At 30.1% G+C, this 17,044-nt stretch overlaps 2 protein-coding genes across 2 annotated transcripts; one reads left to right on the top strand and one right to left on the bottom strand.

Annotated features, from left to right (window-relative positions):
• Window positions 1-288: 288 nt before the first annotated feature.
• Window positions 289-2,745, bottom strand: LOC113548333 (RNA-binding protein 14-like). Its single transcript, XM_026949160.1, has 3 exons — window positions 2,579-2,745; window positions 1,566-1,803; window positions 289-952 (listed from the first exon to the last, which is right to left on the bottom strand). Exons 1-3 carry the CDS (start codon window positions 2,582-2,584, stop codon window positions 390-392), a joined length of 807 nt encoding a protein of 268 aa, XP_026804961.1. The 5' UTR covers window positions 2,585-2,745; the 3' UTR covers window positions 289-389.
• A 10,315-nt stretch (window positions 2,746-13,060) lies between these two features.
• Window positions 13,061-16,197, top strand: LOC113560815 (ice-structuring glycoprotein-like). The gene is made up of 3 exons (XM_026966906.1): window positions 13,061-13,211; window positions 13,349-13,457; window positions 15,323-16,197. The coding sequence occupies exons 1-3, from the start codon at window positions 13,206-13,208 to the stop codon at window positions 16,096-16,098; spliced, it is 891 nt and encodes a 296-aa protein (XP_026822707.1). The 5' UTR covers window positions 13,061-13,205; the 3' UTR covers window positions 16,099-16,197.
• Window positions 16,198-17,044: the final 847 nt, after the last annotated feature.

Here is a 17,044-nt window from a genome sequence, read left to right as displayed (position 1 = left end):
GTAGTATAGTTGATTGGCGAAAAACTATCGGTTTTTGTTTTTTTTATGTATTATTTTTGCCGTTGGTCGCAGAAACGTATACAACCCAAATAAATGTGTTCAAAATCTGTGCAGTTTACATTTAACCGAGTTCGAGGAGGAGTAAATCTACGGGCTACGCATACAGGATCAGCTAGTATCATAATATTTTAATAATGACTATAAAACAGTATTTATAATATAATTACGCTAAATATATTATTATACTTAATTTTATCATATAATATGGCAATGTAAGTGTTGCAAAAATAAATAATAATAATACACGCGTATATTTATAGTAAGTATAGTGAAATAATAAGTCAAAAGTCCTGCGGCCGGGTATCCATGATGATGATGATCAATCGTTTTTATTTCCTCTCGGCGGAGGCCTTGACTGCGTCAGTGGCGGTGGCGGCGGCGGGGGCGGCCGGTGAGTTTGCACCGTAGAACGATTGGTACTGCTGGGACGGGTATTGCTGTTGGGAGAGGTACTGTTGGGACAGGCCGTACTGTTGACCGGCTGCACCGCTGTTATAGAACGACGACGAGTGTTGCAGCGGTTGTTGTTGGTAAGCGGACGGCAGAGACGAGTACGGAGTGACGGTCGGAGAGGCGGCCGAGTAGTGACCGTTGTACGGAGCGGCGGCCGAGTAGTGACCGTTGTATGGAGCGACGGCGGCGGACGGGGCGCCGAATTGACCGTTGTAGTACGACGGGAAGGCAGCTGGATAGGGCGAGTAAGAGCCACCGTGGTATGGTTGGGCCGGGTACGGGTAAGCAGAGTACGGAGTTGGGTAAGCGGCGCCAGTCGATGGTTGTGCCGAGTACGCGGTCGGGTACGGTCCGGCGGCGGGGTATCCGGAAGCTGGATAGTATTGTTGGTGTGGTCCGAAATTGTACTGCTGATGGTGCTGGTACGGTTGGTAAGCGGCTGAAACGTAAAAAGGGTCGCGATAAATACAGAATACATTATGATTATTTTCAATGGTTATAACTGTTGTATAAGTGAATTGAACACTGGTTATCGCATTATACCCAAATAATGCAATTTTAGTAAATTATTATTTTACACTCAAATTTTGGTTTACCACGTCGATAAAATATATGACAGTCATTAATGATTATGTCTGTTTCATCTCTGTTCAAGAAAACTTCGTACCTACTGTTGTTTTCGAGTTACTAACGCGTGACACACCAAAATATGTACGTTCAGCAGTTACAATTTGGTGTGTTTAGCTATCACAATAGGTATATTTAAATGATAAGCGAAATAATCTATTACCAAACTTAAAGGTAAGAACTTGATCTGTGTTCACCTGAACGTGTTCTCTTAAATATTAATATTTTATACACTCATAATTCGTTTAAAAGTTATAACATCGTAAAAAACGATAATTTTCTTATTTTTGAGTTTGATAATAGATAATTTCATATTAATATTTAAGTTTAACACGCCAAATAGAAACTTTCGATGAATTGATTACGGCGTGCCCGGCTGCAGTGATGTATAATATCAAAAATACCTTTGGGTGATGTTGACTTACCAAAAGCAGACGATGGGACGGTGGCCTTGGGTCCGAACGAAGATTTAGCCAATGGTCCGGCGTAGTCGGATGTATACTGGTAGCTCTGTGCCGGGTACGGGACGCTTCCTTGTCCCGGGAAAGGCGTCGGCGATTGTACAGATGATGGTGCGGAAGCGGCGGCTGCGGTAGACTTTTGGACTTCCGACGACGTAGCGGCTGCCACGACGGCGAACAACAAGGCGGTTGCGTAAGAAACCTGCAAAATAAAGGACGCAAAAAGATTTGTTAGTCGAACAATATAACTATTTAGCCACTACCCGTTCGTATGTATTTGTATAGCCGTTTAAATCTTCAACCGAAAGGTTAAACAACAAAGAGATTATAAACAATTCGAACGTGTTTGCTATTTTTTTCGAAATCGTATGCAGAAAAGAAAAACCAAAATTCTATTCTACGTTACCCTAATCTGTATTATATAACATGTATTACTTGGTTTTTGAATCATTACTTTTTACTTGTTCGAATTACGTATAAAAATCGCCCATTTCGTCAAAGTATTTATAAAGATAACACTAAACCGCATATTGTATTGTCTCCACCTTAGTCTTAAAGTATAATATAGTAAATTTGTGCTTAGTAAAATAAATTTGTGTTAGATTATGTCCTCTCGTTGATTTTTATAAAATTTAAATTTTTGAGCAAGTTATGAGCATTTAAAGTATTTATTAGCATTTTAATATTTTGCATACTCATCTCGCTTAACAATTAGAATATCGTAAAATCTGACGAGAGAACACAGATAATTTTTTAAGTTTATTAACGGCTCAGTTCATTCTAATAGTTAACACAGAATTGGTTCTGTAAAACTCAAATTTGATATATTTTCGTTTGTAAGACAGAAACAACACGCGCACGTTCTCCTGACAATAAATTATTTCGGCAAAATTTAAAAATGATTTCGATCTAATCGAACGTTCGCTACATTACAAAAACATTATACTACGATTTAGTGGCGCGTTCAAAAACCTTACCTTCATGATGACAATAATAACGTGACGGACTTAAGACGGACGGCGGTTTGTACGCTGTAACGTTATCGAAAGTACAAACTGCGAGCGTCTCTTTCAAGTCACTGCGATCCAATTTGTGTACCGATTGACGGACGTTTGGATCTTAAATAGCCGCGGTACGTGTATGCCGGGGAAAACGGAGTGCGAGAGAAGTACAGAAGAAGACGGAGGAAAAAGATGCTGTCGGCAGAGAATAATGGGAAAATAACAACGCACAAAAAGGAAGGGAATGAAACAATAAAAATAATACGCGAAACAACACATACGATGCGGAGGCGGGCGACGTGCTGGGGAGGAGTGAGAGAGGGTACAACGCGCTGCGGTTCCCCCCCAGCGAGACCCCCCTGCGGAAGGAGTTATGGGCTACCGAGTCCTTTATCCGTCGCGGTCCAGCTCCGTTTGTCCGGGAAACCGGTCCAGCCATTCAACCGGTTACGTGCGGCGGAAAATAAACGATTGTGACCGTATACGAGAATAAAAATACGTACGTATCACCGCCGCGAATACTTTAAATTAATGGTGATAATAATAATAATAATAATGAAATAAGATCTATATAATATGATATATTATTTTATCGAGAAACACTAGAGAAATATTATAGTATAAGATTAATTTTGTTTAAAACTATAATAAGCGATAATAAATAATGAATAAAACCATATCGAATCCAACAATTGTATAAACAATATCTATTTTAACATGATTGATTATTTTTAATTTTGTTAAGAAAGTTATTTTAACAGTTGAACTATTTGAATTCTTATTTGATAAAAAAAATATATCTAATCAGTAAAGCTTAAAAATCTAATAGGATACAACACCCTGATCCTCCTCCATAATAATTACACAACCTACACAAATTCCTGGCTAGTTTGTAAATTTCGTTTTAGCTCACGAATATTAAATAATTGTATGTTTATAAATTGTCAATTGTTATTGAAATAAAATAAAAACAAAAAACAATTATATAGACTAGCCGAACCACCAAGTTCAATGCGTTGGTTTGGATTTTGGTATTGGAAATAATATTTAATTTATTGTTTGTTATTCAATTCAAATGCACAACAAAAAACAATGTCCTTAGTATATTTATAGCATATAGACTCGAAAACCACTCGTCCGATGTTGACGAAAGTTTCAGAGATACCATTAACATTTAGACTGTCTTTGAATCACGTTCAAAAATATATAAAGTGCTATTACTATACTACGATTATATTAACTTTCTCGGTCGAAATAATTCATTATATTGAGATACCACAAAATGAATTACGGACGAAAAGTCCGAGGACAAAAAGTCTGAGTACATTTTTAGTGTCGGACAAGAAGTCCGAAAACACAAAATATTTTATATAATTAATATTTATTTTAAAAATTTAAAAATGTTTGTACATATATTATATTATTATATTTTCGTATAACTAACAAAAATATAATGGAAATCCACTATAGTTAGGTATCTATAGTAATGTCAAATTTATATATTTTTATTATATATATTATTACTATACAAATTAATTAAAATTAATAATAAATTATACCATTAATCATTATAAACGAAAATTAGAAAATATAATAATATAATGTGTGTAATATATAATGTCTACAAACATTTTTACATTTTTAAAATAAATATTAATTATATAGAATATTTTGTATTTGCGGACTTTTTGTCCCCGGACTTTTAGACCGATTACCCATCGTAATAGAGTTACACCGATACAGCACCATACTTTATGTTCGTTCATTTTATCCCGATGAAGTCACTAATACAGCTATAATTATAATATATTATAATTTAATATGTCATGGCGCTTATGTCAGCTCTAAAATTACCACACTTACACGATCAATTTTTTGTTGAACAATTCTTATAGATATAAACTCGAGGTCAGTACGCATATTATGTAATATTATATTATATACGATGGACTCGCTAATTATTTCACGGACCGTTTCGAAGGAAAGGATATTTGCGAACTTGTGGACGGAGTTCGTTGTTATCCGAACACACACTTTGTATTATATTATGATTCGATATTATAATTCCATATGTGCACGGTGCTGCTCGGGGCTGAAATATTATGATTTGCACGTTTGACTCGAGTGTCGGAAACGCAGCCAGTTATAGCCATGACGCTTAATTTGGCATTATATAACAACGATAATAATAATATAAATAATTGCAACATTACGCGTGTACGTATATAGCCTGCGGGTGAACTTACTACGGACAAACGCTGCCGTTAATATAATAATATTATATGTACTATTATTTTGGACTCGTATTATTATAAAGTGATCGGCACAACCGCAGAATACGTCCGAATAATATATAACCGCTTGAACCGCGATGAACCGACGCCGTGTTCCACGATATAATATTTCAAGCTCAAGGTAACTCACCGCCGCTCCAGGTACTTCATTTACACACATTTACGCGATTTATTTAAGGTGCATAACGAGCCTTACCACAGCTGAGTACATATAGCGTGTAGGCCATATAGTCACACACGGTGTTTTATAATACCTACGGCACGAATCGGTCATTTCACTTATTATTTCGGTACAATGTAAAACATTATGATGTGCACCGCGATATTGATACCTGTTGAATATAATATGGGTACCTGTTGTACCACCGATCAGAAAAAACAAAAACTGTCGTCTGCTATGTATTGGCGCGCGCGCAGTGTTATTCTATTGTGTCGTCGAATAATCGAAAGAAAAAAAAATACTATTACCAGTTACGATTTAACGTTCGTAGCACCGCCAGCAAACGCGACAATAGAAACTTATAATAATAATCTGACATTAATTCACGGCAATCGATTCGATTAATTATTTTACGTTTCGTGCCCAGAGCTATACCATAGATAATAATAGTACTATATAATATGATTAAATCGTTGTTAAAAGCTTACAGGTTACGACGGTGCCCCTCCCCCCCCTCCTTACCGTACTCGGGCAGTGGCGCCAAATTGGTTTTTCTCAACAGAAGTAAAAACATTTTTAAGTATCCATAAACGCGATGTATTTGTTGTATAATTAATATAATGCAGTAGTGATTTGCGTTATTGTAATAATAATATTAGAAAATATTAGTGGCCGGTCAGTGAATATTACTCATCGTAGCCCTTGATCTTTAACGTTAATAATTGTTATTAACATGACAAACATCTATGGTACTCTTGAATTTAACATAATATTAATATTAGTAATAAATAACTGTTACGATAATTAAAATAATACATTATCTTTTCCTCTATATTTTTCATATTTTCTAAACATGACGCACGATTTTACGTACTTAATTCTTATGTAATCGTATGTTGCGGACTGCAAGAGACCGCGGCAATACAATTTGTAATTATATTATAGTTAAAATTTAAACACGAATGTATAAATATTGATTTGTATGTTTAAAATTGTAGTGCACACGCTTAGATGTAGGTAACTGACATTCAGATTGAATGAGAAATATTATAAAGGTAAATTTGCCAAGTTATAGCACGCGTGACTGAAATGTAAATTTTGGTTTAAGATCTTGCAATGATAAATTACCCGGTAATTTATATATTTATAGGTAATATACGAGGTTTATAATGCTAGAATTAATTTTAATGTTTAATGAGTACACAAAAACCGTAAATGTGTCTACCAACAGTTATAGAGTTTATCAACTTTTATTTAATCTGAGAAAAATGATAAAATATAATGTTACAAATTTACTTTGTGTAAAAGTACAAAAGTTGTTTGGCAAGGTAATAAATTGTTAACAGACGTCGGTGCTCGGTGGCCAGTTACAATATGTATACCAATACATTTTTTTTTTTTTTTTTATAATGGTATGATATAAATTTATCCAGTGGCATACACATGTAGGAGGGGGTATTTTAAGAAGCTAACTCAACCTTATCCCACCCTTCATTCATTGACTTCATTTTAATGTAAATGATCATTTTATTTAAAAGTTACGGTGCAGTCTTGTACCTTATCATGTGTCACTATCGTATTATTTACATTATCGTTTACCTGCATGAATAGGTATTGCATTAAACATGTACCCGCCTTGATATTTTCATGTAAAAACTAAATAAATATCAGTGATTATAATTTACAAGGGCGATTGGAAGACTGAATTTCATGTACCTACGAGTCTACAGCTGAATGATAATATTATTCAATTAATAATGTTCTTTAATTAAATTTTTATTACGAAATAATAAATGTGCAAATATTTCAATATTTTAAATTAAATTTACTATGTATTAATATTTAATAGTCATAACCATAAATTGTATATAAAAATTATTTATTTTTATTTTTGATTTAATCAATTTTGTAATTACTCCTTCGCCTACTTCACCACTTTTAAAAATTTGTATGTAATCCACTGGATTTTTAAGGCAATACATTAATTAATATCTTTAAGTATATAAATTATGCACATAATTATATGTTTATAATGTGTATATATATAAAGTGTCAAAATTTCGCCTAGGCAAACTAGGCAGTTGCTTATCGGTCCTTAGCTTCTCGAGGCCTAGGTCCCCGACAGAATACAAAAAAAAAAAAAAAATATCATACAAAATGAATTGACATGGAACAATATTTCGTGTGTAGAATATTATATATTTATTCATTTTATTCGTTTAAGGCTTAGATAGAAATCTGCTTTTAATAATATTATTATATAAGGTAGATATAGTAACTTGGAAATCAATATTATATTACACTATATTCAATATTGTTATGGATATATAAAATGATGATGTATATCGCAACTGCATGTTATACATTATTTTTAAAAGCAAATTAAAAACAATTTTTATTAATATGTTTTTAAAATGCCCCTTTTATTCCTTTTCTCTTTAGAAGCGTCCTCCGGGGTCTTGTGACCCTTAGGTTTGGCACTATATATATTATATATATATTTATTTATTTTATAAAACGAAGCGTAAAGTCTTCAAAAATGAAATTATTCTAAATTATGTTTAAAATACAAACCGGTTATAAATAATTTTAATAACATAATAAATATTTATATATTATTAATTAAATACTCAAGTAATTTATTAAATAATATGTAATTAAAAATTTAAATCGTTTTAATAAATCAATTTTACATGTTTTTCAGAAAGTTAAATTTTTGAAAATGTGATCCGAAAGTTTTTTCCTAGGCAGCACTAATACAAGATGAATGAAGCCATTGAACACACTCGTTAAACTTGGCTAAGGGAACACAATCTTATAGTGAATAAAGTGTTTTTGTTAATAATTACATTTTTGCAAAAATAATGAAAAATATTTAATACTCATAATTAAATATTTTTTTTATTAAAAATACGAAATCTAAATATATTGCATATAATAAATACAAGATTTATTATTATATAATAATATATAATATAAAAATATATATTATAACTTATACTATAAAAATCTATATTATAACTTATAAGTACACACATTAATAAATTAAACTATTTGAATATGTATTTCAAACACTAATATATGTAGTTGATAGATATAAAATAGATATAACTAGATATAAGATGATTGAATATTAAATAAAAATTATTTACGTGTTTAGTGCTGAAACCGAAAAAGAAAATAATGAAGTACCTAAATTTATACAAAAAATAAAGAAGAGATTTGACATAACCCTTCTTCTATAAAAAATATTCAAGGTTTAAAAATATGGTTAATACTGAAAAGATGAGCGAATTTAAAATTTAATAACACATCTAAAAGACACAATTTAAAAATAAATTTGTATTGACTAATATGCTTTATATTCGAATTATTCGATACTATGATTATATTTTAAAAGTTAAGACTTAACTATTAGATGCATAGTATTATATTTTTTTGTACATCAATCAAAATTATACAGTTTTTAAATCGTCGTAAAATCGTTAAAATATATGTCATAGTTAATTAATAAATAAGAAGTCTATATTTTATACACATTTATTATTAATTTAATTTTATATTTTTAAGTAAGATACTTTTTGTTTATAGATGGTATTTTAACACCTTATAAGCCCGTGTTTACGGCCCTTATACCTTACAATACCAACACGTTATTTATGATTAGTTTTTAACTCGGGTAAAAGCACATAAATAGCCGGGCTAACACTCATGTATAAATTAATTAATAATATAGTATTGGTTAATTATAGTTAGAACTTATAAATGGTTATTAGGAGAATAATCGGTTTGTATACGAATATAAACAATTATGCAGATTTTCAAAATATAGAAAGAAAATATATAGTACTAATTTTTGTTAAGCTAGTAAATAAAATATAATATAACTCTTTCACTTTACACACTAGTATCGTCAAAAATTTGATTGAATTATTTTTTACATTGCTTCATTATATGGGACATTTACTGTAACTAATTTCGACCAATATGATGTCGATTACAAATATAATATAATATAATATGTTCTCGTCTTCAACAGTAGGACGACTATATTATCGTAATCGTATATTATATCCAATCAAAAAAATATATATATAATAATAACCGTTATAATATCTGTGTTATTGCTAACTATAACAAGTCAAGGGTTGTATCTTAAAAACCAATATAAACGCATTAAACATGTTATGCATACATTTTTTTTATGATTATCATTTATTATTATTCATGGCTGTTTCCGTTGTCGCTTAAATACTGAGTCTTTGATTTTCTCGATTCACAAAACAGGATTCTGCAAGAGGGTTATACGCGCGATTGTATACAGATAATAAACCGCGTCTACAAGTCTGTTAAATAATGCTGAAAAAAACATGTTTCGTACCAACCTTTAATAAAGAACCCTGCACTCGCGCGACATTATAAAATGAATTGCATATATTATATTATATATCTGTTATAAACGCCGCTTAGAAGAAAAAACTAAACACACGCGGTGCGTTAAATTGGCACTGGCATCTAGTCGCAGGAAAATTTGACACGGGTTTGGCAATATTTTTTGTCCAGCCAATTTCAAATATCAAATTTTGTTATCACAACCGGTTTTTAGCGTTTTTACGACATCGATCACGAACATGCCGGTATCGACTTGACATTTTAACATTCGTACCATATAATATACCAACAACGAGCATCTAACTGTCGTAGTTAAAAATAAAATACATAAACAAAGAGTTATAGTATTTTTTTTAAATATATCAATGTCAATTATAATATTCTTTTTCTTCAAAAGATCACAAAACTGTAACCACACCGGCAAAACATAAATAATGAAAAAAAAGACTATAAATATTTCACAAACTGGCTGAATTTGAACATGAATTTTTTTTTTAAGTTTTAATATAATGAAAAATTGCTTAAAAGTTCGATCAAATTGAATATATTTTAAATAATTTAATTAAATACCTTATAAAATCTTATGGTTTCACCATCAGTAATCGATATTTAACAAACAAAACAATAAAAACTATTTAAAAAAAATGAAAATGCAAGATAATTTTTCATAGATTTTTAAATTCAGCTTCATATTTTTGGTGTTTAATAAATTTTTAAATATTTTTGGTTCTATTGTTAATGTATAATAACATTAATAATATTATAATATATATATATTGAATTGGAAGACAGTGATATTTCATGTTTCGAATAAAATACGTTATTTAATCAAACAAAACATTAAACATACTTATTCGTTACACCTTCTACGATTATTACTTAGTGCGGACGAAACTTAAAATGCATTAAAATTAACAAAAATTATAATAAATAATGATAGAACTTATTCTTCGAACTTTGAAAACTCAATAGTAATAATTTCGATAACAGTTTTTAATATTATTAATCAATAATCTATAAGTTAATTTAATGCACAGAGAACCTATAAAGTTTAAAATATTTATTTACTAAATTTGTTGAGAGATTTTCCTTGTGGATAATACTATTAGGCTAAGGGTCCCAACTTCAACAACCGACAAATATTTGTGGGACTTAATTCTACATTTTCGTTCAAAATAATATAGTTTTTCTATGTACAATTTTTGGATCAGTTAAATTCTTAAAAAATGTTTTATCTTCTAATTTTTGAAAGTAAACAATTCAATGATTTAAACCGATCATTTTTGCAATTCTAAATATAACGAACAGAAAAAATAATAATTTACAAACAAAAATATAAAATTTAAAGAAACTTTTTTAAATACTAAGTTATAACATAACGTTATTGTGTTTAAAAATACTTGTTCGCGAATACCTATTATAAATCTACTACTATAATTTTATACCTATAATATTACTAATAGTATATTTTATGATATATTTATATACCTATTATAGTAATTATAGTAATTTTAGTATTCTACTATTAGTATTTAATTAGGTAGTTCTTAGTTTTTACCGAAAACACTTGTACTGACACTAGTACACTTAGTACCTCGAATTGAAATTTCAAGTTATTTTTATCCCAAAATAAAAACTAAATCGATTTTATCGAAAACTTTTAATTAAATATTTTGAATTTTCGACCCTTCAAAGTACTAACTAGACGCAATTTTATTTAAGAAACCATCCTAAAAAATGAGAAATTAAGCATTTTTACTGTTCCAAATGGTGAGACAGACACGTCATAAATGAAAAATAAATAAAAATATAAAAAAAAATATACATAATTGTAAAATAAATACATTCATTGCTTCACTCAGAATCTAAAATGATAAATTGCTCTATGTACTTACTTAGGTAATATTTTATTTTTATGATAATATTAATGTTTACCATTATAAATTAAGTTTAATCTAAAATCTTTGTACTAATTACATTCAACATAAAGTACCTATTTATTAGAAATCACCTTGTTTAACTGATAATATTTACTTAATGTGTATCTTCCTAATCGAAGGTATAGTTTTTTTTTAGGTATTTAAAGTTATGCATTTAGTTTTAATACAAGGTTACTTATAATATCATATTTGTTGTATTATTCAATTGTTATGTTGATTTATTTTAGTAAATGGAGCTCTACTCATACTAATTACACGGTCATCATAATTTATCATTACTTTCAAATTTAAAATAATAGTTTTATCCGTGATAAACGAACTGAGGTGTATAGTATTACGTGATCACTGATCAACTACTGCATTTGAATATATTTTTTGAATTTAGAATAGTTTTTATTTTATTTGAACACATTATTTATATTTTGGATATTTTCTTTAAACGATTTATTAATCCAAAGTAATATAATATTTTACTATATTATACTGAATATAATACGATTTTTTAACCAAATAAAAAGTTAATGTTTTAATTTACATTTAAACTTAATTATATTAATGTATTTACTTTAAATAAATTTAATTACTTAAATTGGATAACAATTAACGTTTATGTATAATGTATAATATGCATAAAACTTGATTTGTACACATTTAGATATAATACGCGATAAAACATCAAACGACTCCTAATTTTTGTAGTGTAGATTATAACTAGCTTAGTGTGCTTGTTAAGTCATATTCACTATTTCAGTCGTTTTCGTGTCAACAAATATTTTTATTGCGAATTTATTAGTTGAAAATACAGTAATACTCAGAATACTCTATTACAAACACATAAATAATACCTGTATGAAAAACTTTATTAAATAATGTAAATTAATTATTTTCAGCTTTAGGCACCTATTGTATTATTATTATTTTTTTTTGTTAGAAACGAAAAACAAGTAAAATACATACTATATAGAAATGCTTTATGTTGTATGAAGTATAAGCATTGTAGACTATAATTTAGTTTTGTGTTTGTAAAAAAATAAAGTACGCTAACGAATAAAAAAAATAATTTTTTTTTAACTTCATAAAAAGTTTAAAAAAGTGTACCTATTCACTTTTAACTTTTAACTTTTTCTCATTGATGCATATTAACTTAACTTAACTGAGTTAAAAAAAAATCATTAACTTGGCCAGCCTTCCTAAAAATTTACAAATTAATTCTATACAACGTTTTTAAAAATAATATATTATAATTTTGTATTTTGTTGACATCGAAATCCAAACGCTAACGCGTGAGAAGACTAACTGACTCTGAGACAAAACCACGAGTCGGAAAAAAAACTATGAAATAAAAGTAATTGGACATTAAAAGCAATCCCACAAACAAGGCCTTGAGCGTATGCGAGATTATTACAAAACAACTTTTTACGAACATTTAATTTTTTCTTTTTCCAACAAGATGAAGAAGATTTAAAGATTTTGGCGTGCAGCCATTGCGGTTGCAAACAAGTTTTAATTTTCTTCGGGACGGGTGGAAAAAAAAACTGGATATGAAGATCCCCACTGTCATCCTCTGCCAATGACAGAAGCGAGCGTCGTTCCGTATTCATCTCACCCCGTATGCAATTATTCTTTTTTGCATGGGCTCTCGGGATTTTGTAGTCGCCCATCGTGCAAAAAGTTCCTTTATAAAGCCGCACCTGGACCATTTGAACACAATTCGTTCTGACCATCTGCACGAGCACCTACCTCCGAGCAGCATACCTACGGAACACCGTCGCCGTCGTCTTCGTCAGATAACCACCGATACAAATATCATTATCAATATGAAGGCAAGCAGACATTATTATTTAATATTCCGTTCGTTTTGAAAATATATATGATTTTCATTCGGACAAATAGTATTTTCGCTTAAAACGACCTCGACGCACCATTATTATTGTCATTATTTTATTTTATATTTGTACAGGTCTTGTGTATTACATTACTTTTGGTCGCCGCGGCGTTCGCTGAAACCAAGGATCAACCGAAAAAACGTAGCCACGAATTCGGACACGCAGCATCCACTGCCTCTTTGGGTAATTTATTTCTAATGTACCTCTATTCGTCTTGATTATTTTTTTTTGGCCGATATAATTACACACGGATACGGTTAAAAAAAAAATGTTAGTTATGTATAAATGTAATTCGGCAATCACGGCAAAGGGCGTCTCCTGTTTATGATTATATTCCTGCCATGTGACTCGTACACTTATTATACTGTCGATGTCAGTCACTAGTGAGTTCTGGGTACCGATTATTTTCATATTATTATTACTATACTAAGCGGCTCAACCAAAGAGCATTCCGATAATTCCAGTGAGACGTATTTAACAAGGCGGCTATGTTTTTTTATCATACACATTGATTGAGCATGTGATTATACTGTTAGTGTAGTTTTTGTCGCTTTTAAACATTTTATCCATAAAATACGACATTAACGATTTATATGGCTCGTATAATATTTACGTACAAAATCGCCGTTTACGTACAACATATTTTTACACGTTATTCACTATAATGACCGAGATAGGCATTAAAAAAAGTGTTAAATAAACTGGAGATTATGTTTAACTAAACATATTTTAAATCTTCGTGATATTATTTATAAAATTCTATTTTTATTCGGAACATGCTATAATTATACAATTCCAGAACTAACCGGTTAATTTCTTTAACTATGTATTTAAATAATAAAAATGGAAAGCTTAATAAAATAATAACTATAATACTTTATGAAGTATATATTTGTTTTTTTAGTATCGCTTTTAAGTTATTCATAGTACCAAATTATCCATGAATATTTTATTTTAAATATGTTTCGCTATTCTTATTAGGTGCATCAAAATATTTAATTCTGAAATTTAGTTAACTGTTGTAGATTATAATAATAACGTGATCACAGTATTGTATCATTTTTTCAGGCTCGTATATAATTCTTTGGATTTAAAAATAGATTTTTATACCATTTTACTATGTACCTATATAATAATATTAGCATAACAAATAACACGCTAAAATATATTTTGTCACACCTCGGTATTATATTTTAATTTTACGACATAACGTGGGAAACGTAAGTGGTATATTCCTGCTGTTTTGATTATAAAATGTATCTCTTATGCGAGTCGTGTGAGTTAAATTTGATCGATAATAATATTATAATATGTACGTGGAATCACAAGGTTATTTTATATCCAGCAAATAGTGTTGTAACTGTATTTTAAGACAAACTCTTATACCTATGATATCAGATAGATAGGTATTGTCTTGATAATAAAGTGGTTAGGTTAAGTTGTTTTAATTTGATTTTTAAATCAACTCAAAATGTAATAAAGTTTTAAAGATGATTATATTGTGTACTGCGACCTGTAAACTATATTTTATATATTCATTAAAACACATTACATTTGTATACTAAAAAGTTCAAATATATAAGATCCCTAATAAATGAATTTAGTAAGTTTTCGATAACTCCTATGGAGTAATTGATCTCGTTATTATTTTATCTGTGATTATTATTATGATTTTTCTTATTTAATATGTTCAATTATCAGGACCCACTATTTTACTCGATTTTTTTTCTACCAAACTTATTCAAATTTTTTTATCATTCACTGTTGCTAATTCACACGTTTGTAAACTGATTATAGATTAATAGCTGATTATAATTATTTATGTTTATTCTATTTTATGTATTCCTTAATAACGCATAATTGTCTTATGCATTTTTCATATTTTCATTATGTTTTGAACTATTTAATAATTATTTATAAACCAAAATAACGGTAGGTAACGAATAGTATTCGTATGCATTTTCAAATTAATAGTTTAGTTTTTAAATTGGTCTCTCAAATATTTTTATAATATATTATTTCTAAAATATCTAACGTTATTTTTCTAGGATACGGTGCTGGTTTTGGATACGGAGCTGGTTTGGGATACAAATCTGGATACCAATCGGCATACCCATCATCCTACTCAGCTTATTCAGGTGCATACCCTGCAGTGTCATACTCATCTTACCCAGTCTCTTCCCGAGCCTCATACTCACCTTTCTCTGGTGCCTACCCAGCATCTTACTCGGCTAACTCTGCTGCCTTCCCTGCATCCTACTCGGCCAATTCTGCTGCCTTCCCTGCATCTTACTCCGCCTACTCCGCTGCCTACCCGGCATCTTACTCTGCTCACTCAGCTGCCTACCCAGCATCTTACTCTTCTCACTCGGCTGCCTACCCAGCATCTTACTCGTCCTACTCGGCTGCCTACCCAGCATCTTACTCGTCCTACTCGGCTGCATCTCCAGCTGCCTCTTTCTACAGTGCCTCCCCGGCATCTTACTCGGCTCACTCCGCCGCCTACCCAGCATCTTACTCGGCTTACTCCGCCGCCTACCCATCATCTTACTCGACCTACTCAGCCGCATCTCCAGCTTCAGTATACGGTGCCTACCCAGCATCATACTCTGGTGTCAATGCTGCTGCATTACCAGCATCTTACTCTGCCGCCATCCCATCATCGTACTCTGCATACTCTGGAGCATCTCCTTTGGCATATTCTGCCAAATCTGCTGCTGCTTTGAGCAACGCTGAATTCGTATCGAGCACAGTTGCACCAAAAGCTGCATCTTACGGCGCCACAGAATACTTGGGATCTCAAACTTTCAACCTCAACAAATAGATAACGATGAAAAATTTATGAAACGAAAATATAACAATGCAAATCAATGAATAATGTATGTGTTTAGAATATAAAATAAATACATTTATTTTAAAGTTATTACTACTTTATTTATTTAAAAAAATATGTATGTCTATTAATTTAAAGTAATACATTAAAATATTGGTAACTTAATTATCATTTATTAATGTACTTACTTGTGCTAATTAAAAACGTGAAAAAAGAAAATATTTCTTCCATTTTGTCATATTAATGTTTATGAGTATATAAAAAGATATTATTAAAACAATTAACAGGTAAATTATTGATTATTTGAAATCATGTGTATAAACAATAAAACAAATCCAGCACCAATTTAGGTAATATGAAAATATAAGTTTATAAATTATATAGTATTAAAAATTAAGTTACTTCCAATGTTTTATTAAAATAATACGATATACGTATAGAGGTTCTTAAAATAATATATATTTATTCATAACCTTAAAAAACTAACAACCATTAAATATATTTACATAGGTATTATTATAATAATAAAATTAGTATTAATTACGATTGATTTAGGTAATAGTCACATGTATATGTATTAGATCCTAGTTTTTAGTGCCAACCAAACGAGTGTTGGGGGTTACCCTATGAGAAGTATTGAATCTATTGTACATCTTTGTAAATTTACGATGCATTTAAGGAGAAGGAATGTAAAAATATATTTTATATACTCCTACAGTTATCGCAGCCATACATAAATATTAAACGGTAATAACTGTCAGCTTTTTCCACGTCCGTCTCACCATCGTCCAATTGAAAACGATTTTCTATCGAACCATGTGTATGTCACTATCCGCGAGTATGTAAACTTATATATATAATATTATTAAATAATAATTAATCAAATAATACGAGTATATTGTACTATGTTATATAATAATATATAGTGTTGTGCAGT

This window comes from Rhopalosiphum maidis, chromosome 4 (genome assembly GCF_003676215.2).
Source record: "Rhopalosiphum maidis isolate BTI-1 chromosome 4, ASM367621v3, whole genome shotgun sequence".
NCBI lineage: Eukaryota > Metazoa > Arthropoda > Insecta > Hemiptera > Aphididae > Rhopalosiphum > Rhopalosiphum maidis.
Note: the sequence above shows the minus strand (reverse complement) of the source record. Positions and strands in the feature narration are given on the sequence as shown.

What these genes read in the sequence shown, in the direction of transcription:
- LOC113548333 (XM_026949160.1), bottom strand. An exon ending in CGTCCCATCGTCTGCTTTTG is followed by an intron (nt 953 to 1,565) that starts GTAAGTCAACAT and finishes TTTACGTTTCAG; the next exon opens with CCGCTTACCAACCGTACCAG.
- LOC113560815 (XM_026966906.1), top strand. An exon ending in AGCATCCACTGCCTCTTTGG is followed by an intron (nt 13,458 to 15,322) that starts GTAATTTATTTC and finishes TTATTTTTCTAG; the next exon opens with GATACGGTGCTGGTTTTGGA.